The sequence below is a fragment of the Cololabis saira genome, chromosome 2 (assembly GCF_033807715.1).
Source record: "Cololabis saira isolate AMF1-May2022 chromosome 2, fColSai1.1, whole genome shotgun sequence".
Taxonomy (NCBI): domain Eukaryota; kingdom Metazoa; phylum Chordata; class Actinopteri; order Beloniformes; family Belonidae; genus Cololabis; species Cololabis saira.
In genome coordinates, this window is record NC_084588.1 from 33085159 (window position 1) to 33112385 (window position 27227).

The following is a 27227-nucleotide window of genomic DNA, read 5'->3' on the forward strand; positions in this document are numbered from 1 at the left end:
GAACCTTGTGTGTATGTGTGTGTGTGTGTGTGTATGTATGTTGCATACATGACATAGTTCTCAGCTGCAATGCGATGTTTTTTGATCACATGGCCAGCAGCTCTGTTCTGTATCTTAAGCTGTATCACAATTATAAAGTGTGTGTGAAGCATCTGAACACAGCATCACATGTTGTGTCTGCAAATGCAATTAGAAGATGCATAGCTTGAACTGTTGTATTGCATTCATTTTGATGCTTGACATGATTTGTGCCATAATAAAATATAAAATGCTTTTGACTATTGTGCAAATGCCCTTTAACTTTGTGCATTAGGTTCACTCCTTTGAGCAGGTTGCTTCTTGACTGGTGCACCACAGAAGCCTGTTGAAACTGTTGAGTGTCTGTAATATTAAACACAAAGCTTTCATTTTAGTTTGAACCCAGTGTAAACCCAGACATGCATCATTACTTTCATTTATGACTGCACTGCTGTGAGGTGCTACCTCTTTTCTGCATACTGCTTCGCCTAATTACACTGAGCATATATTATACAGTCTGCAGGGAGGAAACGACCAAAGGTGTAATCATTGACGGTTTCCTGCCTTTCAGCATTGACCCAGCTGTGAATTATCGGACCCCAATTGGTCAGGTCTGTGTGTATTTGGTTCTTGAGAGCTGCCAACCTGCATCCTGAAGCCCTCTCTGCCGCATCAGTGGATGGATCTTCTGTTCTTCTTTCCTTTGATGCCAAAGTGTTTGAGGACTTCATAGCAGAGTGCAGGTTCCCTGCATTTCTCTCCATCCAGCCAGAAATCCATTACCAGCATTGGCAAAGTCCTGCATTGAACATACAGCAACAGGTTGGTGAAACAGCACGGATTCATAATGTTGATTATTCAGCTTTTTGTTTTATGGCTCAGATCTTATGTCAGATTAGACTTTAAAGGAGATTTTGATGCTTAAGAAAGTTACAAATATGGCAGATATGCCTCTTCATACCTGTCTTTTCTTCTTTAACATTTAAATCTCTCCTTTTCTCTCTTACTCTAAACTCAGGACTCTGAGTCTGCGCCCAGCGCGTTCAACAAGGAACAGCCTGACTCTTTTTAAACCCTCAAATCCATATCCAATGTGCATCCTCTTCTTCACTTTCAAATAGTTGCTGACTCTTTGTTGATTTGAAGCCATGAACCTGTTACCATTATCCTTCTTCTATATTGTTCTCAACCAATCTGTTAAACCCAGTACTTGCAGTGTAATCCCTGATCTTCTACATATGGAGATGACAGAAAAACAACTGCATCTCTCAAACCCTGCTCATTTGTTTTTCTTCTTGTGCAGGAGCATCCATTGTGACCTCCTACCTTATTGTGTTTTTTTCTCTCATTCGCCTATTTTTACTTTGATCTTTATTTCATAGCACTGGAAATACTAACAATGTCACATGTTGTCCCATCAACTTAAATGACTTTGTTTAAATATACAGTATATATCTATTTTCTTGACACATTAAAAAAAAAAAAAAACTGTTGTTACTGTGAAGCCTTTAATCTTCTAGTACTAGGACGGTCCAGCAAGTTACCCTCTTCTTGTGCAAGTATGCATTTGCAGAGAGATTATGCGTTGTCTTCTTCAAACATGCCTGGGTGTCTGTGGAGCACATGAGGACTTTTTCCAAACTCTCAATTTACGTTTCTGCATTAATGCTGCCATCATAGAAATGTAAATGACCTTAACCAAAGACACCGTAACAGAAGTCTGGTTGGTCTTTTTTGCTTTCTCTCCAGATCTCGCATCACCCATTTCTTCCAAACTTTCTTCCCCACAGTAAAGTTTTAGATGGTACTTTAGAATATAATTGATGTATTGTCCGGTGTCCCACACTATTTCCTCTCCCATGCAGTTATATCAGCAACTGATAAATGTTTCCTGGTTGTGCAGCTTGAGCCTGCCCCCCCCCCACCCCCACCCACTTTTTTATTAACTTTTATTTAGCCAGGGAAAGAAATTATTGAGATCTAAAATCCCTTTTTAAAGACAGGCCTGACCAAGACAGGCAGCAGCTAAGAGCACAAGAGTTATAAGCACATAACATCTGTTTAAGCAGTTAGATAGTATGAGCAACAAAAGGAGCTATGCAAAAATCCAAAAGTTCTTTCAGGGAAATGTATTTGAAATATTTCAATTATATTTTAAAAAGTATTTATTTATTTTAGTAAAGTATTTATCAAACTGTGGGTTTCTGCTCCTCTTTGTTGTTCAAAGTTAGCCTTTCATGTGTACTAGTCAAGATTATAATCACCTGCTCTCACCACATGTTCTAAATAACTAAAGGACAAAACCTACTTTCTTCTCTCATCTGGTCTGTGATTCAACAGCATGAATCTACATTGGTCCTTCCAGATTATCATTTCAGATATCCAAATGTGTGCTCAAACACAAAAAAGTGATTTTGGCTCATTACACGTCAAACTGCAGCATCTGATTGTCACAACTAAGGTAGCAAAGTAACAGATGAAATGTGGTCAAGTTGAGATGTGCAGACAGAACACAGTTTGTGGTCAGTTGTCTCTCAGGCGACACTCGGCCTCGGCCTGTTTTGTCTCTCAGTTTTATGCATGTTTATTTATGCATTTATTTAAATTTACGTAAACTTCAGTGTTGGAGTTGAGTTGAGTTTGATTTTAGCAGCTCTTATACCTCTGAAGATGGTCATAAACTGAAAGAATGATCACATTGAGCTTGAGATGAGGAAGTGCTGCCTTACATTAACCGCGGTAGGGCTTTGCACACAAGGAAGTGAAATTCTATTTGGCTAAAGAGAGCTAGACACTCTTGGTCATTAGAGCCTCTGCTTTTAAGCTCTCCAGTCTGCTTCTGCTCCACTTATGAGGACGCCCTGCAGGACCTGCTGCTGACAGCAAATCACTGGCTGGAGGGCAGTGCAGTAGACAGAGATGGGTTTTGGGGAGGACCTGTGGTGTCCGCAGGCACACGCGGCGGTCATGCGACTGCTGGACTCAGAGCTACACCTGATGGAGGTCATGAAGAAGTGGATGGGTCAGCGAGCTAAGAGTGAGCGGGAGTTTTCAGTGCAGCTGCACCAAATGACTGTCATGGTGGAGAAGATGGACCGACCTCAGATCAGCGCTGGGGTGGATTACATCAGCCAGCTCAACAAGGTGAGGTCCTCTCTGCTTCACCTGAAACGTCAAATGATCTCTGATCACCAGTCAGTGCAAGAAAACAACTGCACCACGCACAGTTTTTCAAATTAGGGTGAGGTTGAAGATAAAAGTAGTAAGTGTTGGCTGTTTTTTCTTAGTTTTTTTTTTTTTTTTTAAATAAATGAGCAGAGAGACTTTGAAATCATTTGAGGTCAGTAGCAAAAGAAACCAATCCAATCAACAAATAGACAGGATAAAAAGAAAAATATATACATACAGCTATAAAGAAAAACACTATTGTTACAAACAAAGGTATTGAGTGTGAAATTAAGCAAAAAAAGAGAAAATTGTATCGTCTTCAACTAAAATCTATGAAAACAACTTTTACTTTACTTTTACTTCCTTTGAGGTAAAAGTAGCTGACCTATTTTCAGCCCAGTTTCCTCATTATTTAAATGTTAAATGTGTTCTATCCAAATTAGACGGTACTTTCTGTTGAAAGTGCTTGCAGTATGCCGTAACCGGGGCTTCACGGTCCTCTGAATATTTCATCTGCCCGGCTTTCATATCTACAGAATATCTGATAAGCACATCTACATGGACTATTCATCATTTCAAGGCTTTACAAAGTGTTTCTGCAGTGCTCCGGTGCTAAAACGGAAAAGCCAGGGATTTACAACATTGATTTAGTTTCGCAGTGCTGTGTATTTATGGTGTTTGAATTTTTTATATGTTTAACACCTGAAAGCGGAAGAAGAAATGGAAAAATAACTAATAAAAGGATAATGAGGTTTTTAGGCACCTGTTGGGTTATTTTCCTCCAAGTCTTCTCCAAATATAAAGTTGGTGGTTATACAAAAAGAGTATTCATTTTCCAATGAGATCTGTTAAGTCTTCTCTCGGATGAAACATTCTCCAAAATCCCTAAGCTGTGCTTTCTCCTCATTTCCTTACATGATACTGTATATCCCTAACCTCTGCCTGCCTACCAGTCGTGGGGAGTTCTGGTATCTGAGACCGAGTCTCTCAGTCAGCTGATAAGGAGGCGCTCTGATGATCTGCTGGATGGCCCCATCAGCAAACTGAGTCTGCTCATCAGAGACAAACAACAGCTCCGCAAAATGTACACGGAGCACTGGAACCTGCTGAGGCAAGAGCTCAACAAGGTATGAGACAAAACCTGTGCATGATCACACACAAGGGCATTTCTGTTACCTCAGAGGATATTACACTGACGTGCATTGATTTCCTGCTGGAGATTTTTTTACCCAAACTCTACCTTGTTGGGCAATACCCCATAAACTGATGTTGCAATTGATTTGCTACAAGTGTATGCACAAACACGACTCACAAATTCATACTTTTCTTGTGACTGGCATTGTAATACAATAATAATAATAATTAAAGCTGCAAGCAGCGATGAACGGGCCCTCGCACCCTTGTGCACGCTCAGGCGTGCTGCAGTGGAAGTGCTTGTAGGACTTGTATGTAGATGTCTCCTGGCCTGGACATTTAGCGGATGACACCAGCTACGACTCTCTATATCAAACCATTCAAAAGTTATGGCAGAAAGTAGGAACTATCACATATCGACCAATCAGATGAAGGGGCGGGGCTAATTTGCAGCAATTATGTTCAAGGACTCAAAACCATGTCCGATGACACCACCCACGAGTCTTTATGTCAAAGCATTCAAAAGCTATTGCAGAAAATCTGAACTATCACATATCGACCAATCAGAAGAAGGGTTGATTTGAAGGCTGATTTGCACCAATTAAGGTGAAGTAGTCAAAACCGAGTCAGATGACACCACCAACGACTCTATGGGAAACCATTCAAAAGTTATGCCAGAAAATAGGGACTATCAAATATTGACCAATCAGAAGAAGGGGCAGGCTAATTCAGGCCAATGAAGGTCAAGTACTCAATACCGAGTCCGATGACACCACCCACATGTCTTTATCACAACCCGTTCAAAAGTTATGGCAGAAAGTAGGAACTATCAAATATGGACCAATCAGATGAAGGGGGGGTGCGCTTTTTGGCGTCTATTGTCGCCACGGTAACTCTTTTGACTGAGAAGAGTAATGCCCATCGTTGCAGCATGGAGACTCACATTTTGATGTATAACACACCTGGGTGCACGTTACGGTTCGGGCCGTATTAACTGGCGAAGGAATGGCATAAATTGCGCCAAAATTGCACGATTAATTCAAAATGGCCGACTTCCTGTTCGTTTCGGCCATGGCGCCAAGAGAATTTTCTTTAAGTTGCGACATGATACAGGTGTGTACTGATTTTCGTGCATGTACGTCAAACCGTATAGTGGGGCTTGAGGCACAAAGTTTTGTAGGGGGCGCTGTTGAGCTATTTTGCCACGCCCATTAATGCAAACCATTAAATATCAAATTTATCGCCAGGCCTGGCTTGTGTGCAAAATTTGGTGCCTTTTGGGGAACTATCAAATATGGACCAATCAAATGAAGGGGGGGCGCGCTTTTTGGGGCTATCGTCGCCACGGTAACGCTTTTGACTGAGAAAAGTAATGCGCATCGTCGCATGATGGAGACGCACATTTTGATGTATAACACATCTAGGTGCACGTTACGGTTCGGGCCGTATTAACGCAAAATGGCTCAACAGCGCCCCCTACAAAACTTTGTGCCTCAAGCCCCATAATACGGTTTGACGTACATGCACGAAAATCAGTAGCCTACTGGGCGCTGTTGAGCCATTTTGCCACGCCCATTAATGCAAACCATTAAATATAAAATTTTTCGCCAGGCTTGGCTTGCAGGCAAAATTTCGTGACTTTTGAGGCACGTTTAGGGGGGCAAAAAGGCCCTCCTTTCGTCGGAAATACAATACAATAGGGCCTTCGCACTGTAAGTGCTCGGGCCCTAATAAAAGTGACCTTGATACATGATAAATGGTTTCTTATGACGCATAACACCTTGACAAGTACAGCAGCAAGATATTAAATAGACACCGGTCACTTGATGAAACCAGATTATTGGACTGGAATAAATGCAGAATGTATTTTGATGCTATCTTTGACTGCTGGCTGCCTCATACTTATATCTAACAAATGATGCAGGTCTTTTCAGTGGTGCATGTGTGGGTGCAAGTGGGACATTTGTCTGGTGGTTTATCTTCATGCTCACACTTTGCTGTTTACATGAAACCCAGACAACTTTGTGAAAGTCATTGTGCAGTTATAGAATAGACTGATATGGTGTGTTGAATAAATTATTTATTCATGACTTTGTTTCCTAATTTAATTGAAATTTGTAATCAAAGAACGCTTGAACCATAGACACCAGCCACACAATAAAGCTCATTTCCTAAAAGGCAGCTTGTCATGTTTCATGTTTCTCTGCAGCCAGCAATAACAAGGTTGCTGGCCACTTCCTGTCTCACCGATTTGTGTTGTACTCACACTTGAGACACCCAATAGTCTCCTCCCAATTGACACATTTCTTATTTTTCCAGCTGCATGTGTTAAACTTGAAGCAATATCATAGCTTTTTTTTATCCCCCGATTTTTTTTTTGTCACAGTATTCCTACCTAATTGAGAGTCCTGGGCATTGCTCTCCCTCTGCCAACCCCAGGAGGGCATAGCACTGAGCATAACTTGAGCCATGGCCGCTTCTTTTCACCCAACAGGGTGGGGCTTCTCTGGCCGGACGTAGCGCGTGTAGGGGACAGTGTTTAGCCCGGGACTGCTGCTCACATTAACTACCCAAGGGAACACAGGGAGAACATGCAAACTCCACACCGAGAGTGTGGGTGGTGAAGTTATGGGGAAGTAAACACGCCCTCAACACCCACAGCGTCCACAGGCGGGAATTGAACCCACAACCTTTTAGCTGTGAAGCTGACTGAACCACAGTCTTTACATCAATGGTTTAAACATACAGCAGGAACAGTAATGTGATATAATGTGGTTTATATGTACAACGCTGTACATTACGAGACGTTTCTTTATTATATTTTAACGTTACAGTCAGCTGTTCGGTCTCTCTCTACATCCCGTGTGTCTGTCCATTGAGCTGTTACGCTGAGAGCGCCCCCTGCAGGTTTGGTAACTGGTTATGAAGCGTTTTTCTTTTGAAGAAGGTTTCTGGTTTTATATCGTTTTGTGCTTTGCATCATTTCTCTATTTGCAGTGTGTTTGATGATACTGCATTTGTCTTTGTTTTTTGCAGCACGTTTTTTCATTTGCACCACGTTCCTCTTTTTGTACCTTGTTTTGAGTTTGTGAATTTGAATCGTTTCTGTACTTGAAGCCGTTTTCCTTAACTGAGACGCATTAGGCCGTTGCAGTGCGTTTGGCCCTTGTGGGCCACCGTATTTATGTGAGCTTAACGTGTGTGCTCGCTGACAACACTAGTAGATGCTCTCTTATATGTTTGAGGGACATATAAGTTAAAGGCTCAAAAAGAGAAACTGTCCACAGAAGCGAGAGGTAAAAAAAATACAATTTAAAAATGTAAAAAAAAAACGCAGCCATGAAACCTGAAAATGAAAGTGACTGAAACTGTGTGGAATATGTTTTTTATCAAGTCAAAAAGGACAGACATTTAGTACAGAGACATTCTACAACTCTGCTGATAAAGAGCTGATTCATACTTAACTATTGACGTCATCTGGTTTATGGTCAGTTTCTGAGTTGGCAATTTTATGTATGAAAACATTTGATGTTCTTGTTGCCGTTGCCTGAAAAGCTGCCAATCCAACAACTATGATGCATCTTTGCTGGTGGAGCATAAAAACATTGACCAAAGAACAGCTGATCAAGAATATTATTAATCTATCTTCAAAGTCACCTTTTAAAAAGCTCTGTTCGATTGTATTCTTTGTTTCAGGTGACTCACACAGAGGTGGAGAAGTTAAAGAGCAGCTACAGGCAGGCAGCGAGAGATGCGACACAAGCAAAGAGGAAGTACCAGGACAACAGTAAAGGTTTCCCACCGATGGGACTTCTTTTTGTTTATTTTTGTAATTCCTTATTTCTCTTTAAAAGGGATGTGGGTGTTATCATCATTACATGATCTGGAGTGTGTGTGTGTGTGTGTGTGTGTGTGTGTGTGTGTGTGTGCCACAGATAAGGATCGAGAAAAAAATAAAGAACGTTACATAAAGGCTTTCCTGAAACACCATGAGGTGCACAACGAGTACGTCCTGTCTGTGCGAGCTGCTCAGGTTTACCATCAGTACCACTACAGTCAGATCCAGCCCACCCTGCTCAGCGCGCTGCAGACTCTGCAGGAGGAGATGGTGCTCTTACTGTAAGTCTACATTCAACACAATATGTGTGCGTATGTATGCATCGTCATTCCCATACAATGACAATATTCACTGACCGGATCAGTGAATTTGGTTACGCTTGATTTGCATTCACACTCATTCAGAGAATAGCTGCACCTAATCACACATTTTGATGCAGACTGTTGGTTTCCTTAGTTGAACAATAATCCATTTTGCTTTTTTATTGGCTTTGTATTAAATGGATTTAGTTGGAATAAGTTGAACTGTCTTGTTGAAGTGCCGTGAGAGGACATTTGTCAGGATTTGGCACTGTACAAATAAAGTTAAATTGAGTTGAACTGAATTTAATTGCAGCGCCACAGGAATGTTTGCCTATTGTTTTAAAATCTTCGTCTCTGCAGCTTTTTTTCTGGTATATACACGGCTCACAAAAATAAAGGGGACACAAAAATAAGACATCCCAGATCTGAATGAATGACGTATTCTTATTAAATACTTTACATAGTTGAATGTGCTGACAACCAAATCAAAAAAAAATCATCAATGGAAATCAAGTCTGGATTTGGAGTCACACTCAAAATGAAAGTGGAAAATACACTACAGGCTGATCCAACTTTGATGTAATGTCCTTAAACACGTCAAAATGAGGCTCAGTAGTGTGTGTGGCCGCCACGTGCCTGTATGACCTCTCTACAACACCTTGGAGTTACATCGTTCCCTTTATTTATTTGAGCAGAATATTTTTACGCAGAATGTGAAATTTAAATTGCAGAAAGATTTCTTGGGCCTGCAGAGAGTTGACAGCCTTGAATAGTCAACACTTATCATTTATTTCCATTAGCAGTGTGTTAAGGATATTCAATGATGAAACTGAAAGCAATGGATGTTATATAAGTTTTTTCTTTTTTCTCTTTCTCTTTCAAGAAACCCTGAAAGTCCTACATTTTGAAACCTATGCATGAAATAATCTCAGATTGCATAAATCTTTAAAATTAAAAAAGAATTAAATCTTAAAGATGAAACAAGAAGCAAAACAGTGGAGTGGCTGTTTGACAGAAATCAGATCTTACAAAGTACAAAGAAATTGTCCTAAAAAAGGCTCTGCTGGTGACCTCATGACATCCTTAATAAGAGATCAGAGAGCTCATAATTCTAAGGTTAGCGTGTCTCAGCCTTTCGGGCCTGATCTGGTGAGGTATCAGCTCATTTTTATCTTTAAACTTGAAGTAAAAATCATAGATTAAAGCTGGAATTCTTGCTGTTATTTACGGTGGCCGACAAGGCCTGAAACACAGTGTTTACATCCATGGTTTAAACATACAGTGGGAATGGTAATGTGATATAATGTGGTTTATATCACTGTACAACGCTGTACATTACGAGACGTTTCTTATATTTTAACGTGACAGTCAGCTGTTCGGTTTCTCTACATCCCGTGTGTCTGTCCATTGAGCTGTTACGCTCAGAGCGCCCCCTGCAGGTTTGGTAACCGGTTATGAAGCATTTTTCTTTTGAAGAGGGTTTCCTGTTTTATATCGTTTTGTGCTTTGCATCATTTCTCTATTTGCAGCACGTTTGATGATGCTGTATTTGTCTTTGTTTTTTGCAGCACGTTTTTTCATTTGCACCACGTTCCTCTTTTTGTACCTCGTTTTGAGTTTGTGAATATGAATCGTTTCTGTGTTTGAAGCCGTTTTCCTTAACTGAGACGCATTAGGCCGTTGCAGTGCGTTTGGCCCTTGTCGGCCACCGTAGTTATTGTACTGCATCTGCATACAAGCCCTTAAATGTATAAAGAGAAATGGACCAACGCTGTTGTCATGTCACTCAAAGGTTTCTGAGAACTGGCTTTTGGTCAAATTTTTTTTTTTACAGCTATGGAGGAAGCTTGTTGGTAGGAACTGACTCCACCCAACCCAGGTTAATCCAAAAATGGGCAGAACAACCACACCTGGCAGTTGGCTGGACTGTGTCCACATGCTGGCTGCTTTAGCATACCTTAGCTCATGCTAACCTATTATGCTAATGTTACCAGTGTGTAACATTAACTTCTAAACTGTTCATCCATCCTCATTACAGATGTTTCTACCTAAACACGACCTCTGGCTGAGCTCTGCAGCAGCTGAGCAGCTGAGGCCAGCTGAGTCCTGGCTGGGTGGTTCAGTCAGAGCAGCTGGCAGCATCAGCAGTCAGACTGCAGCCAGGGCTCAGTCCCTCCCACGTCGACGTCTAGACCCTTCCAGGTTGGCCTGGGCAAAAGGTGGCCTGTTGGCCGCTAGCTGATATTAGTCTTCAGCCAGCTGCCCTGGTAGAGCTGCACCCAGGACCGTTCCAGGCCAGCCCACAACCAGCCGCTGTGCAGCGCCAGTGATCCGTTTATATAGCCAAGTCTGTTGAAAATACCGAGTGCAAACTTCCCAAACCTTTTTTTCTTCTTCTTTTTTTTTAAAGAAAAAGACAGCTGTCACTCAACAAACACATCAGAATCAGAATCAGACTTTTTTGATCCCAGACTGGGAAATTGCAGCGTTACAGCAGCACTATAGAATGAGAAAGAGAATGAAGGAAGACAAACAGACTTAAAAACGACTATATATAAAATAATGCATTAATGTGTGGCTTTATATATATTTACTGTACCTGATGAGGTCCCCCCATGTTATGGATGTTTACCAGGCTGTAAAACAAACTGCACACTTGGACGTTTTAAGTATTTGATGGAGAATGACTTGCCTCTGGAGTCAGCCGCTCGTCGTCACCCACTGTGGTGAAAATACAACAATGTTCCAAACACGTCCTCAATTTCAGGTGGAAATCTTTGAGTTTATCGCAATGTTTTTTTTTCTTTCTTTTTTTTTTAAATTTGGTTCAGAAACTAGAGCAAATGAAAGAAACTGATTCTAGCTATTACCTACAGGGGTGATGATAGTTTATCGTGGAAGCAGAAGATCGTTGTCACCCTCCACAAACAACAGCAACTGCCGTGTCGCAGTTGTGCATTCACAAATCATGGGAAGGTCAGCGAAGGCATTACTACTACTGTAGTAATGCTGTAGCAGCTGCGTTGTGAAGATCTGGCAGCAGTTACAATCCACAGAAGCTCTCCTGACAGGCGGGTTCAGCTGCCACGAGCTACCCAAACCTGCCTTTGCAAAGCTGTAGTGCCATAGCTGCCTGTTGCTATAACTGTTTGAGCCAGTTGTTCTTAAAAACATTGTAGGGGAATGCATTAATAAAGATTCTCCCTGTCTTGCTGGGAGCTATGTAGGTAGCAGGATGATTTGAAATATATCACTTTGATTATTACAGCAGTTCTGTATCTAAAGTTTTTAGTCTTTCTTTGGTCTTATTCTTCCTCATGCAAACTATGTTTCGTTAGAGGGATGAAAACTAAAAGAGGAAAGTCAAATTATTATGAAAAAGGAGGATAAAATTCCCTATGCATCCCCAGATTGAACCGATGATCCTTTCTCTAAAGGAAGGGTATTTCATTTTGTTAAAACATCTATTGGTTTGACGTCTCCCTTCTCTTTGCTCTTCGCTGGGATTGGAGGATAGAGGGACTAGGATGTATTGAGCTAATAAAAAGGATTTTCAAATTTCAGAACACTGATGAGATAAGACCACGGCTCCTCTTTGGTAAATTCTAGTGCCAACTAGATTTGACAGGCAAATGCTCATAAAAAAGGAAAAAGAAATCCATACTATAACTTCTGTGAGACTTGAGTTCAGACTGAGAAAAAAAAGCCCTCTCTTCAAACTTTCTTCATAAAACTCAGTTAGGCAGCAAATCCGCTGATCCAGTGATGTACATCAAAGGATATTCTGAACACGTCTCACACCAGAGTGCAGCGGTGCCTCTCCTGTAACTTCATGGATAAATATACCCATATCCAGCATATCCCGCTGGATGAAAATTGGCCTGGTTGTTTTCACGTTATCGTTTCCGCACACATGTCATCAAGACAAAAGTAGATAAGGTAAAGTCACCTAAAGTAACCAATCTGGAAATGATCTGCCTTCATAAAGGCAGTAAAGCAATGTAGGGGTGGTCTGAGTTTAGTTTCAATTGACCCACATCTTTATGCATTATTCTGTTTTCTACTTTATTTCCAGAAAAGAGATCCTACAGGAATACTTTGACATCTCTACCCTCCTTCATCATGAAGTGGTGCAAATCCATAGGGAGATGTCATCTACACTGACTGCCATCAATCCTGACAAAGAATATGAGAGCTTTGTCCAGCAGAACAGGTAGTGAGAGAGGAGCCTTCGCCTCTGCAAACACTGCAGTCATCACCTTCATCCTCATCCTCATCCGTCTCCCTGTGACTGCAGGTCTGTGGGGGAGATTCCTGTTTGTGCAGACTTTGATTGTAGCCTTCTGGAGGACGCTGAACCTCTCAGCCCCAGAGAGATTGAACTGAATGATCTCACGCTTGAGACAATCCAGCACAAGTAAGAACAAACGATGCAGATGACAAAACTCCATTTCCCTTGTCAATGTCTCAACTACTTCCTCTTTGTTATTCTTAACCTGGAATATCCCATGTTGCCTTTGGGTCTGAGAAATGTCCCTTTTATATGTAATTCCTACACGTTCTCGTGAACAGGCTGACTGAGGTGGAGGAGACGCTGCTGGACCTGGCTCGGACTCTGGGCTCTCAGCAGACTTCAGTTGAGCAGCTGGAGCTGGAGCTGGATGAGGAGCAGGGAGGTGTCAAAAAGGGCCAAAGGTGAGTGTCTGGGTGGGGGTCACAGGCACAGGCGTAAATATGAGGGGTGCAACCGGTGCAGCTGCATCGGGGCCCAGACGCCGTCAGGGCCCCATGAAGGAGAGAGAGAGAAAAAAAGTTTTTGTGAGTCATGTTAAGTGCATGATGACGCGATGACGTGAAAAAAAAAAGTACACAAAAGAAAATAGATGACAAAAATAGCGTAGCATCATGTTTAGCAAGCCCAAACAAAAAAGCGGTGCATGAAAGAGAAAGGAAAAAAAGAGCCAGGATGATGTCAAAGCAAAAATGACAAAATAGATACGTTTTTTTTTTCTGAGGAAAAGGCCAGCGTCCTGCTGGAGGATAGTCTGCCAGCTACCTCCTTAAAGGGGACCTATTATGAAAAACATGTTTTTTCTTGCTTTAAAGGAGCATGAGGCAGGATTGAGGCAGGATTTATGAAAATAATTTGTATACGTTTTAAATTTTCTAGTAATAATGTCAGATGAAGCGTTCCAAACCAAAAAGAATGAGCCCTCTAGTGTATCTCTCCGTTGCCTTGAACAGGCTGTGTGCTGCAAAATGCGCTGCAATTCTGGGCCCGAATTTCCCGCGCTGTCCTGCGGATGTGACGCCAAATGACGCGGCATGCGCATTCTCCCGTGCCTGCTTCACTGTTGGCTGCAGTAACCCCGACGGCCGTCGTGGTGAAGGTGGTGCTAATGAGTCTCATTTCTTAAAAGGAGCCTCATGCTCCTTTTAACATATATAAAGTGGTCTCCCATCAGCCTGCCAACTCAGAGAAGGAGGAAAGCAACCAAATTCTGCAGGGTCTGTACAGCCGCCCGGATGAGCCATCCAGTGTGATGTGGCTTCTACGAGCCGTTCAGATCCTGCTCCCTTTTGTTACGTAACGAAAATGCAATTTGCATGGGTTGGCCTCCGATGCGTGAAACCACGCCCACAACTAACTCTGGCCGGAACAACAACAACTACTCCGCCGGCTGGAGCTTCCGCCATTTTTTCGTAGCGATGTATCGAGTCATTCAGGCAGCCAATCAGCACAGAGCCTCATTATCATAGCCCCGCCCACTCAGAATCCCGCATAGATAATGAGGTTAGAGACTGGGATGCTGCAGACATGGCTCAGAGGCTGAATTTCTAATTTATTTAGCAAAAACAATCAAAAGCTTGTTTGTAAGACATTCAAGGCCTGTTTAAAATAGGTATTAGATGCCATAATAGGTCCCCTTTAAATTAAACGCATTGATCCGACTGCTGGGGGTCCAGGAGGAGGAGACCTGCCCTGCAGGGTGGCTGTGGCCAGTCACAACGTCAGCCTACATGGCAACAATAGCAGTTCAACGGCAGTGGCTGGGCGTGTGTGTGTAATTGCATGCGGTGTGTGCTTTTGTTTAGGGCAGGGGTGAGGGCCAAAGAAATATTTCAACTGCAACGCAATCGCCACAATGCTACGCCACTGATCACAGGCATCAGCTGTGGTGTTGTGTTCAAAAAGTGCAGAGGAGACTTTAAAGTTAAAAAACAAACAAACACAGGCTTTGTTAGGTGTGAAGACTGATGGCTGATTACTGAAGTGGGCAGTCCCTGCCAGCACGGGTATAAGTGCACGGGCTAAAAACAGGCCTGCTCTCAGGGAGCAGTGATTGCCTTATTAATTATAATACTGCGATGTGTTCAGAGCTAAGGAGCTCCATCTCCTCATTTGTCTTAGTTGATGAGGCTGTCTAGAGGTGTGAGAGGCTTGTGGTCCTGCAGGAGTGATTGAGTCATTAACGAGCTCCTGAAGGACAAGCGGGACCAATGTGTTTATTCACAAAAAGTTGATTATTATTAAGGAAAGCACGGGGGAGCACATATGGTGGAGGAGGTGCCTGCGAGGTGAGCCGAGGTTACGTTGCCCTTCAGTGTGTGTTTTGATGAAGTATGTTGTAAATCAGCAGGACCAGCTGTATCAAGTTGACCTGGTGTCGGCCTCTTGTAGCTGTCAGTTTCTGTGCTTCCTATTAAGCAATGCTCTGCGAACAGGATGTAAGATATTCATCAGTGAAGCTTTCTTCAGCTTAAGTATACAGCATGTCAGAATGGTGACAATCTTGATGGTCCAAAACCTTACGTTTGTTAAGTAAAATAAGGTTTGACATTTGACAAAATTGGTTGGTTTGACAAAATAACCAAATAATGGAGCTTCTTCCTCCTCTGACTGCCCCATGAGGGGGTGATAACCGTCCTCTTCTTGTCTTCTGCAGCTTTCTCCGTCACCCCGTCCATGACAGCTCTGTTGTTTTCAGTAACTCGCTACTTACACGCCCAAAGCAGTGCAGCCTCTCCTCTCTTACTTTGTCCTCGAGCTGTTTTTCCAATACACTCATCCATTACTGTTTCAGTCTTAATATCTTTAATACTACCACCTCCAGAGGTGTCAAGTAACGAAGTACAAATACTTTCTTACCTTACTTAAGTAGAAACTTTGGTTATCTATACTTCACTGGAGTAATTCTTTTTCAGAAGACTTTTTACTTTTACTCCTTACATTTTCACGCAATTATCTGTACTTTTTACTCCTTACATTTTAAAAACAGCCTTGTTACTCTATTTCATTTCGGCCCTTTAAAAAAAACTATCCAGTTAAATTGCTCCATCCGGATAGAGTGAATTTGGTTGTGGTTGTTTCAGATGTTCTTGTCCAGTTTTGTTCTTACATCCGTTCCCTCAGATTCCTGCAACTAAACTTGGATGTACATTCCAATAAAAGTTAGAATAAATGATAACATGCCTCTGAAGTTTGACTTTTTGCACCATTACAATACTTATAGCTAACTAGTCATCATATCTTCTGCTCTCTGAAACACATGTTAATGCTCAATAGTACACATATATGGTTCTTTAATATATTTGCATTATACTAAGATGCATTCATTTTCAATGGCTTTTGTATTTAATGGCTTTTTCCCCCTTACATTACTTTTACTTTTATACTTTAAGTAGTTTTGAAACCAGTACTTTTATACTTTTACTTGAGTAAAAAACTTGAGTTGATACTTCAACTTCTACAGGAGTATTTTTAAACTCTAATATCTATACTTCTACGTGAGTAATGAATGTGAATACTTTTGACACCTCTGACCACCTCCAATCACACCTCTTGTTTCTTTTTCAACAACCCATGTAACTTAACTAGTCTAACTACCGGCTTGTTTGTCATTGCAGATTCTGAGTATACAACTGGAAATGTGCACTTTACTGGCTTAAGCGTCTCACAACTCTTTGTATCAGACTAAAATAAAATGATACGGTCTATTCCCTGATTTGCTCCTGCTCTTTGCGTTCTCCAGGGTCTACCAGTTCAGCAAGAGACATGCGATGGAGGAGTGCAGGCAGCAGGTTGTTCTGTCCCAGGGCATTAAAGCTAAGCTGGAGGTTCAGAGGCTCCTTCTGAAGGAGAAACTGGACCATCTGGGCTCCAGAGACCCTCCCATTGCTCTGAAGATGGACACAGACACTGTTTCACTCTCGTCCACCACAAGCAATGTAATGTATTTTCTGCTGCTTTCCTACCTTTTTCTTTCTCAACTCCAGACGTTATGGCAATATATTCTAAATTATTAGCCCAATTTTCACAGTCAGGTGTATTAAAAGGATGTTTTGTCAGGAGAATCGCAAAATAAGTCAAAGCGAGTAAAAAATGCTAGAAACACTATTCATTCCTGTCCGTCAGTGAAAGTGTATGCCGGCGTGAGGATTTACTGAAGCTGTTTGAACCAGAAAACGAACAAAGTCTTTGCTTTGAAACTCAACAGTCACAGTTTAATGACCAATTATCTCCAAGTCAGTTCAATAGACAAAGGATATCCTTTTGTTTTCTGTCTACACCAAAAGAAACTAAAACAAGGAGTATTGGTTGTTTCACAACAACGGTTCTCAAGTAAGTAAATCAAACACATTTTCAGACTGACTGTGAGTGTTCAGGTAAACCCGACGCTACTTTCAACAGAGGACCGAACATGGATAGTGCCATAAAGTCTGGAGATGTCTGTCAACAGATTAAAATGTTTATGATCATTACGGCCTTAGATGTTTCAGAAAATGAACATAATGAAACTGAACTGGGGGTGTGAGACAACAGCAAAGAAATCTGCACTTAAAGACAAAAAGAGGATGCTACTTTGGTTTTAAAATGACAGACACTTCTGGTGATAAATCTTTAACAATAACACTTGTTAATGAAAAAGCAGGAGAGAAGGGAGACACTATTCAAATACTTTTTTACCCTCCAAAAGAACTCGATGATCAGTAGGAAACGCTTTTATTCAATACTTCTCTTCATGTTCACCAGGAAGGGGTTGGTTTCAGTTTAAATTGTCTTGATAAGGCAAAAATCCTTCTTCCAGTTCAGACACAATTAAAACCTGTATGTTAAGGAAATATAACGAAAAATGTTGAGTTTGATTGACATACCCGTAGGCGGTGGTAATTTTATTTAATGTTATTTTAATTTTATTTTAGTTGTTTTTATTCACTTAGTTTTTTTTTTTTTTTTTTATTATTATTATTATTAATTTATGTTATTTGTGAAAGGGGCAGATCAGATAAGATTCTTCTTCTTTCTGCTCCCTTTTCATTCATAAGTTAGGAACATTTGTATTTGTGTTTGTATTAAATTGTTTTGTTTTTTGAATGAAATAAAGAATAAAATGAAAATGAAAATTAAAATGACAATGAAAAACACGTCAAAAATAACAAAAAAAGAACAGTATTTCAGAAAGATTTGCATGTGCTTTTGGATGTCGTGTCTGCTGGGATTTGATTTTTACTTTCTCTCTGTCTCGCTCTTTTTTTTTTTTCAGGACAATAATCAAGGTACTGCCAAAGTCCTCCTTGATGGGATCAAGACCAATCTGAGCAGCCTGTTCAAACCCAAAAGTGAGGTAAGTTATTATTAATAATAAATCAAACGGTAATAAATACACAGCCAGCAGTCGTAGACAGAGATCTGGCCGGGGTGAAAATTATACTGGAACTGCATTTTATACTTACGAATAAAGGATGTTTGGTCCAGCTGCAGGAGCCTCCCCCTTCTCTGTGTCGGTCCTCCCCAAGCTCCATTTCACTGCAATACCTGTTTGGATGCTCAGACCTCTCACCACACAACAAACAATAAATCATGCTGTGGACAAAGTAGCAGAGTTTCAAGGGACATCCTCTGGGATCTCACTTTGGGGGGTTTCGTGAGCTTTTAGGAGATTGATGGTTGAACTTTGTCATCCAAGTTTTTACCTTCAAAACTTGGCCTGGCTTACATTCAAGTTTGCTTCTCGGGTTGTTATTTTACATTTAGTGATGGCTGGCAGTAACAGCAGCATGAGTCACATGAACGTGGCCTCTGGCAGAAAACGACTGTCTGCAACCTGGCAGTGGTTAATCGAGAAAAAAAAGAAGGTGCAGTTTCTGTACTTATAACATGCTGTTTCAGAAACATAAATCATTTACGAGTTACCTTTGAAATGCTACTACTTCTATAACTCCCTACAATGAGCTACCTTTGAGGCATGCTGGGCAGTTTGGTTAGACTTTCCCATTTCAAGTTTTGCAGTCTCTCCTTTGAAGTATCTCAGAATAATCTCTGCAGAATCACAACTAAAATACATCCTCTAACGCTTCTCCTATATAGGCATTCATGCCAGCTTTAAAAGAGCTCCCGTTTTGCTCTCCTCCTGCCTCCAGGCTCTTCCCGTGGTTCCTGCCGTTCCCCCCGTCCCTGAGGTGGATCGTCCTCTTGACCAGCAGGACTGGTACCATGGAGCCATTCCCAGACTGGAAGTCCAGCAGCTGCTCAGAAATGACGGCGACTTCTTGGTGAGGAAGAGTCAAGAGAAACAGGGTTACGTGCTGTCTGTGCAGTGGGACGGATCCTGCAAGCATTTCCTCATTCAGAACGTGGACGTAAGTCAAATCTGCAGCTGGAGCAGAACACCTTTGTAAGGAACAACCAGAATTTCACATTCTTACATCATTCAATTTCTTGTGAATATTTCTTCTGCATTTTCTTTAAAGACGCAAACAAGTTTTCCATGATTTAAACAGCTTAAACAGTTGTATCTTTTCTTCTTCCTTTGATCAGTTTATAAACTCAACATGAGTTAAAAAACAGAAACACGAGTCTGTAAAAACTTCCAACCATTTAAAACAATAGTTCTGATGATGCAAAGTATTTTTCTTGTCATTAAGTGTTCCTGTTCTGCTGTCCACACATTTGCTCACTTGTATTAATGCTTTCCATGTGTGTCAGTAGAATTTGTATCGCCTGGATGGAGACAGTTTCCACAGCGTCCCACAGCTGATCCATCATCTACGGTCGTCACGTCAACACGTCACCAGGAGGACCGATGTTGTACTAAAGAAGTCTATAGTAAAGGTGAGGTTGCAGCACATTGTAACACTGTAACTGCTTCAATTTCATTTTCAGAAGACCAAGAATGAGCACAGGCTGTTTTTAATATGACGAATGTGAAATATTCCTCAAACTTTCAGTGGTCACAGTTTCTCTCTTCTGTTGTTGATGTCACACTATCGAAGCAGCATGGAAGTGTGTGTTTATGTCTTTAACTGTGCTTTCACTCCTTTAGGACAAGTGGGTGTTGGAACATGACGACATTGTTTTGGGACCTCTCATTGGACGGGTTTGTATAATCAGATGTCAAAAAGATATTAGCAAAAGCAACAATTTCTGCTTATATTTTTTCTTTCTTATAAGCTGCAAAGCTCATGGGACATTATTTCAACATATCCTCTGATGTGGTTCTTAGTTCAAATAGAGTAAACTTCCTCTTTGTGTAACTGTCATTTTCCTGTGACTTAAAACAATCCTGAACCTCTGCATATTGTAATATTATGCAGTGCTTATTAATAGCTTTACGGGGACATCTCTACAGTTTTATCTCAGTTATTTGTGTACTGGTTTCAAACCTGGAACATAATCAGAGAGTCTTTCAGAAGTTTTTATTTATATAGCGTCTATTACAATACATATGCTCTTGACACTTTTCAGAGACCCAGAGCATGACCCCGAGCAATTATTACTTAAAGAAAAACTCCCCTTTAAGAGGGAAGAAACCTTGAGCAGGACCTGGCAGGAAAAGCAGGATTGGAATGAGGGAATGAAGAACAGAGAGAAGAACAGCCCAGATATATTGTCAATGGTAAAAAAGAGAAGATATATAGTAGTATCAATCAACTGAGAATTTAGAGTTCTATGCACATATGACTGATACACAGTTAGCTGGTGGCCTACAGAGATGACTATATAAACAGATGTAGAGGGCAGACCCTGAGGTGTTCAGATCGGGGGACTACAGGTCAGGATGTGCGCAGATAGAAGGACTGAAGTAAGGACTGGGATGATCAGAAGTTGGGACTGCAGGTCAGCTTGCAGCTCTGGAAGCTCTGGCGTGCAAACATGCACATACGAGAAAAAGAGGGGGCAGACCAGCACAACCAACTACAAGAACAATGGAGCGCAAGTATGGTGATGACATACTTCTAATTAATAACTGTGGATTGAGCTAAAGAAGAGGAGTGCAAAAGGGGTGATGGGAACCGTTCATTGGATCATGTTGGTGTCCCCCTGCAGCGTAGCTCTATAGCGGCACATCTAGGATGAAGCTCTGTTTAAGCTCCTTAACACAAACTGGAAGTTGGTTCCATAGTAACGGTGCCTGATAGCAGAAGACCTGTCCTTGAAATCTACATTTGGATACTCTAGGTACGAGTCCTGCACTCTGAGACGGGAGAACTTTATTAGGAACATAAGGTACTATCAGGTCTTGCAAATATCGTGGAGCTAAGCCGTTTTGGGCTTTATACGCAAGTAATACAAGTTTGAATTTGATTCTTCGTTTTACGAGGAGCCAATGGAGGGAGTCTAACACTGGAGAGACATGATCTCTCATGCTGCTGCATCTTAATAATAATACCAGTGCTGTTTCTATGCTAGGATGTCTTCTGAAACCTGACTGAAAAACTTCATAATGTGGAGGGAATCACTTCGTTTTGAGCTCTTTTTAAATAGTTCAGAAATTAAAAGCATATTACATTTCTCAATGCAAACTGAATGATGTTTTCATCCATTTTGATAATGATTAATTAAAGGTTCCAGAGATCAGAAGAAATCTCTGTATGCAGGTGGACACCAACATCAAATAGCTAGGACCTTGAATCTTTAGGTAACATTGTACTGAAAACAGACACGAAGCTACGAGAGGTCGTTGCATGGGCTCAGGAGCAAAAATACAAGAGCAGAACAAACACATGCACTTTCATTCTGAGAGACAGTGCCAAATCACAGTCCTCCTGTCGCTCAAATGCTTGTGGTAAAGAGACTGAGGGTTAAACTGGGCTTCTTATAATTCAACCATGTCAACCACTGAAGATATTTGATGCATGACGAACTCTGAACTGCTAAGCAGCTCCATCAAGGAAGAGGAAACCTTACACTTCCAGAACCACAGCTACTGGTTTCATTGACGTAATCATTCAAAAAACGTAATGTAAAAAGAAGGTGTGATGCAGTACATTTTTAAACATGCATTTAAAAAGATTTTCACAGTATTTCATTTTAAAGAAAGATATACTTTTCAACATAAGAAATTTTGAACCATTTTCAATCCAGCAAATGTTTTAGTCAACCTCAAAATAAAAATACTAAGAAGTCATAAATTCAGTGCTTGTAATTCAAAAAGTTGTCATCAGAAAATGACACGGTGCGAGAGCCAAATCTTAAATCATTTGGAGGTGGATGTAGCTCTGCTCAGACAGAAAAGGGCATTTAAGAAAAGTAAAAAAACTGATCATGTGGGTGTTGGTGCTGCAGGGTAACTTTGGAGAGGTGTACAGTGGTCGTTTACGCTCCGACAACATTCCTGTAGCTGTGAAATCCTGCAAAGAGAACCTGGCCCCAGAGCACAAGAGTAAGTTCCTGATGGAGGCCAGGTTAGTGTACACACATCATGCACACACACACACACACACACACACGCACACATGCACACCTTCTCCTTTTAATATCCCTGCATGCCCTGTAGGATCCTGAAGCAGTACAACCATCCCAACATTGTGAAGCTGATCGGCGTGTGCACACAGAAACAGCCCATCTACATTGTTATGGAGCTTGTTCAAGGTAACACCATCTGTACAGCCATCAGCTTATCCACTGCTGTACCAAGTAAACTAGTTCTCACCTTGTTCTCTGATCATCTCAAGGTGGGGATTTCCTCTCCTTCTTACGCAATGACAGCCAAAGTTTGAAACCTAAGGTGTTGGTCAAAATGACAGAAAATGTGGCGGCGGGTATGGAGTACCTGGAGAGCAAGAAGTGCATCCACAGGTTGGTCCTTCAACAATCACATCACTCTCACACTTTTACTGAACAACAGAAAACAACCCGATCATTTGCTTAATTAACACAGATGATATCCAAACCTTCAGGAGCAATAAACTTTGTCACAGTTACTTTTCACCTTGTTTTACGAGGAATATTCACAGAAGCGTCTTATACTGAGGCTAAAAATCATTTACACAAGTAATGTCTGACTACACCTCTACGAGGATTTAAAGCGTGAATTAGTTCACCGATGTGTGTCGAGAAGTCGTGTTGCTCAAAATAATTGAATGATTAAAGAATGAGGATTTAATGGATTACTTGACACCTATTACGAGAGTAAATTAGAAGTTATTTCTTGGAGGGCCAGTGAAACATGAAATCAATTTTGTGGGATTTCAGTCACATAAAATGTTTATTATGTAAATGTGTCGAATAGAATAGAAATCCTTTATAATCATTATAGATACAATTAAATTTAAATGGCAGCTCTTTAAAGTGCACAGATGTGGTGAACATAAAATACAAGTCAGCATTCTAGAGCAGCAAGTGGATATTGCACAGGTGTATGTTTCCGCAGAGTAATTGCAGTGCAAGTTGGGTTTAGTGCAGGTTCGAGTTCAGGATGGACACAGTTTTAAGGGAGAAACATGCTTTTCCTAGTGTGTATGACACCAGTGATATCCCAATATATACCAGTATATTACAGCTTTAAATCAAGTCATCATTCATTTTGTTCTCAACACCTGTTAACGTGTTTGTGGCTTCATGAAAAGATCCCCCAGAGCAAAAATGGGACACCTGGATTCAGACTGTGAGAGTGATATTTGTGGTTGCAGCTTCTTGAACAGAAAACATTGTCATTGATTTGCAGAATATTTCTAGAATCTTAGTTATTTATTGATCTTTCTAATAATTTTCTATTTGACTAACTCGGACACTAAACATTTTTTGAAAGAGACCACATCAAAATGGTTATCAAATAGGTCTTCTAATAAAGCTGAATATTGAATAAACTGCACAATATTTGATAAATTCTATGGATTAGTTAGTCAAAATTTTACCAACCTTACTTTGAAATGTTTGAACTTGCTGTTATAATGACATGATTTGATAATTGCAATGATGTATTACTTAACTATAGTGGAGTTATACACTTAAGGTAAAACACAGGTTCTGCAGTTTTGTGCTGAATCAGTTATATTCTGTAATCGCTCTCTCAATTTCATTTCCCTTATAATATCCATTAGGGCTTTTTTCATTATTTTCTTCCAGGTGAAAATGACTCCAGCCACCTCTAGATTATTCAGGTTCACAGTTTTATGCTTCACTTTGTTTCATCAAGCAGCCATGGCTGCGTGCTCCCTGCGGCGCTTCCCCCAGCGCTTTGTTCATAGACCAGTTAAAAGTCGCCTGAGAAACAGGAATCAAAGGTTTCCACAAATAAAACCAGCGAGACTGCTATTCTGGCTCCCAAATAAGTTTGATCTACTTTTTTGAAAATGAACACGGATTCAGCACTGCATTACCTTTAAATTAATGAGCTGGTGTGATTTGTCCAAAGAAAGTAGAAATAAGTGCATTTAAAACCCAAAAGGAAACACTTCTGAAATATTTAAGCAACTACAGAGATGCTTTAAAACACAGTTAATTAATTTAGGCAGTAAAAATAACCAAGGCTGCAAACATTTGAATACTAAAAAGATCACTACACCGTTTCAGGAATTAATGGAGAGACTATTTCCGATTTACTCCACAGGCAGAACGAGAGTTGGAGACACAGATTATTTGTCACATGCATAGGAAATTAGAAAAACTGGCAGGAGTCACTGTCAGCCTGGTTTTTCCTTGCTACTGTTTGGTTTAAGGTTCTTCTTCCACTTTTTACCTCCTATTGTTTATGTAATAATTGCTCGGGGGTCATGTTCTGGGTCTCTGGAAAGCGCCTAGAGACAACTTGTGTTGTTATAGATGCTATATAAATAAAATAGAGTCGAATGGTCAGACATTTGGTTTCTACAACAAAATTGTCAAATCATGGGTTTTAAAAATCAAGAAGAAGTCTAAGCCACGTTTTTTTGTCTATTTTTGTATTTTTTTTAGGTTAAAGTAGGCTACTGTACAAAATTAAATGGAGATATGTAGTGCTCAATGGGTTATGCGAGTGGCGAGCTTTAAATGAAAGCCTTGGGATCTCCAGAGAGGAGGAGGAGGAGAAGAAGATGGTGATTTCCAGCTCATTACAGGAGCGCTGTACGCTTCACCCAGCTGGGACAGATCACTTCTCACTGCATTTCAACATCCAACACCAGAGACATGACAGGAACGCCTGTTCTCACTCCTTTTAGGGCTGTCTGTTCCAGCTTATCTTCTCTCCCTCTTTATCCTGAGCAGAATGTCCCTGTTTCTTTTGAATGGATGTTTCTCCAGAGCCTCTGCTCACATTCCTCTTACATCTCTCATTCTCTGTTCTTATAAGGGACCTTGCAGCGAGAAACTGTCTGGTTACGGAGAACAACAGTGTGAAGATCAGTGACTTTGGGATGTCCCGTCAACGAGAAGATGGTGTCTACTCTGCAGAGGGGGGTCTCAGGCAGATCCCTGTCAAATGGACGGCTCCTGAAGCCTTGAACTATGGTAGGACACTTCTTCTTCTGTCATGATGTCACAACCAGACACATTTCCTCTGTTTCAGTCTGAGGTTGCAAAGAGCAGCAGATACCTTTGTCAATGCTGCTCCCTGCTGTTGTTACCAGGCCTCTACACCACACAGAGTGACGTCTGGAGCTTTGGGATCTTGCTATGGGAGATCTTCTCCATGGGAATGACGCCCTACACAAGCATGACCAACCAGCAGACGCGGGAAGAGGTGGAGAAAGGTAGACTTGCGTCAGTCACCTGGAGACAGAGATTCAAGATGTTTATGTCCACACTGATCAGATGTGACATCCCTCCATTCTTTTTCTGCGCCAGTTTTTTCCTGTTTTTAGTGTAGCTGGGGACTTGAGTCCCCCCGGTGCTCTTTCTGTTATGAACATGAATCATTTGCTTCCCTAACTTTGAGTGTGTGTCTGTGATGTGTTTCAGGATACCGCATGCCTGCTCCTCACGGCTGCCCCATGGAAATCTCCGGGATCATGACAAGCTGCTGGGAATACGACGCCAGAAACAGGCCATCTTTCAAAATACTTCATGCAGAGCTCAGCACCATTTACAAAAAAATATGACGCAGACTTTTAATAAGAAATGTAACCACCCCCACCCACTCTTTCTTTTTTAATTTGTCTAAAAGGCAGTTTTATTGTTTTTTTCCCACTGAGTACATTGAAATACAACCAGAACAACTGCTTCAACTCCTTCAATTGGAGGAAAAAACAATCAATGGAGTCATATTTATTTTAATCTTTTTGTTGTGGAAAAAAACCTGAACATATGTTTCTAATGACCATCAGTGTTTTAGATTTGTGTCTTAAAACCATATATCAAAAGGCCCTTACATACTGACATTTTTTTGCAGAACCGGTGTCTGTATGTAAGAGCTGCTTTCCGGAGAGACCTCAAATCCCATCACCTCTTTTTTCCACCTCCAGGGGTATTTAAAAAGGCAGAGAAAAAGAGCCCCATCCGCCCCCAATCCGTAACTGAGTGAGAATTGAGACTTTCGGATGATGTTCTCCGACCGTGGCACCTTCACAGGGTCGAGGAAACTTTTATCTGCACCACGCATCATTATTCTTATTCACTCGCTCAAAATAATTGAAAAAAGTTGAACTGAGGTTGTAAAGAAATGAGAAAAGATTTTCAGTTTTTGACGATATGATGAAATCAGGTGATATATTATGGTCCAATTTTAGGAAAACTTAAAATGTTGAAAGACTGCAGGTGGGATGCATCCTGTCACGTTAAGAAAAGTATGACATCACCTGTCATGAGGCCAAAGAATCACTCACTGAATAATTAGTTTATACATTTTTTGCCACAGATGGAGTTTTGTTTCCTTTTTGGCATTTTGGATATAGGTATTTTGCATTTAAGCTTTGGACTTAGTGGTCTGTAAAGCTACTTGTACTTTAAAATCATCTGAATGACATGATCAGAGATTTTCCAAAAAGACATCATCATCATCATCATCATCATCATCATCATCATCATCATCATCATCATCATAATCATCATCATCTCATCATCCACACCAATATTGAAACTCCTGAGACACAAAAACAAGCCAAAAACATTCAAGTGTAATGGAAAACTGAGAAATCAGCAAGGAGGCATCATGTGGATACTGATATCCTCAGAGTATCGTAATAAATGAGTAGATGTTTCTTCGATGCACTGTCTTTATTACTCAAAATGGATAAATGTAGAACTGCCATGGCCAGCACCCCCTACAGGGTCTGAAGTTTTGCAACATCTCAGAAGTCACATCACAACAAATACGATTATAATGAATTTGCTTAAATTGATTTTAATTGGATTTGAACAAATTTGTTTAAAATTGAATCTAATTGGATTCAAATGGACTGTTAATATGTGTAATGATTGATTATTAATTAAACATCTAAAACTCCATGTGTGCAGATGCATGACGCTCTTGACTTGGGGAAGTCATGAATACAGAGATGGTCTTCATTTCTCCACTGGTTTTGAGTTATGAAAAACAATGTGGTAAAAATGTGAAATACATAACTGT

General features: G+C 40.8%; 1 protein-coding gene and 1 long non-coding RNA gene across 3 annotated transcripts; both read left to right on the plus strand.

The window, feature by feature from the left end:
• Window positions 1-653: 653 nt before the first annotated feature.
• Window positions 654-1147, plus strand: LOC133420832 (uncharacterized). Its single transcript, XR_009770636.1, has 2 exons — window positions 654-840; window positions 1037-1147. It is a non-coding gene; the product is annotated as an uncharacterized LOC133420832 (long non-coding RNA).
• Window positions 1148-2808: 1661 nt separating this feature from the next.
• On the plus strand, window positions 2809-26859 carry fes (FES proto-oncogene, tyrosine kinase). Of its 2 annotated transcripts, none has more exons than XM_061744110.1 (18): window positions 2809-3162; window positions 4140-4313; window positions 8017-8113; window positions 8256-8439; window positions 12536-12673; window positions 12758-12877; window positions 13033-13155; window positions 16494-16689; window positions 18006-18086; window positions 18883-19101; window positions 19451-19573; window positions 19785-19838; window positions 22028-22146; window positions 22239-22333; window positions 22417-22540; window positions 25014-25171; window positions 25291-25413; window positions 25622-26859. In XM_061744110.1, exons 1-18 carry the CDS (start codon window positions 2938-2940, stop codon window positions 25759-25761), a joined length of 2493 nt encoding a protein of 830 aa, XP_061600094.1. In that variant the 5' UTR covers window positions 2809-2937; the 3' UTR covers window positions 25762-26859. The 2 variants fall into 2 exon arrangements, with proteins under 2 accessions (XP_061600094.1, XP_061600103.1); XM_061744119.1 differs by having other exon boundaries at window positions 8017-8107.
• Window positions 26860-27227: the final 368 nt, after the last annotated feature.

Coding starts and splice junctions, on each gene's coding strand:
- fes (XM_061744110.1), top strand. CDS start 2,938: ATGGGTTTTGGGGAGGACCTGTGGTGTCCGCAGGCACACGCGGCGGTC. Junction 4,314..8,016: donor TGAGGCAAGAGCTCAACAAG/GTATGAGACAAA, acceptor TCTTTGTTTCAG/GTGACTCACACAGAGGTGGA. Junction 8,440..12,535: donor GAGGAGATGGTGCTCTTACT/GTAAGTCTACAT, acceptor CTTTATTTCCAG/AAAAGAGATCCTACAGGAAT.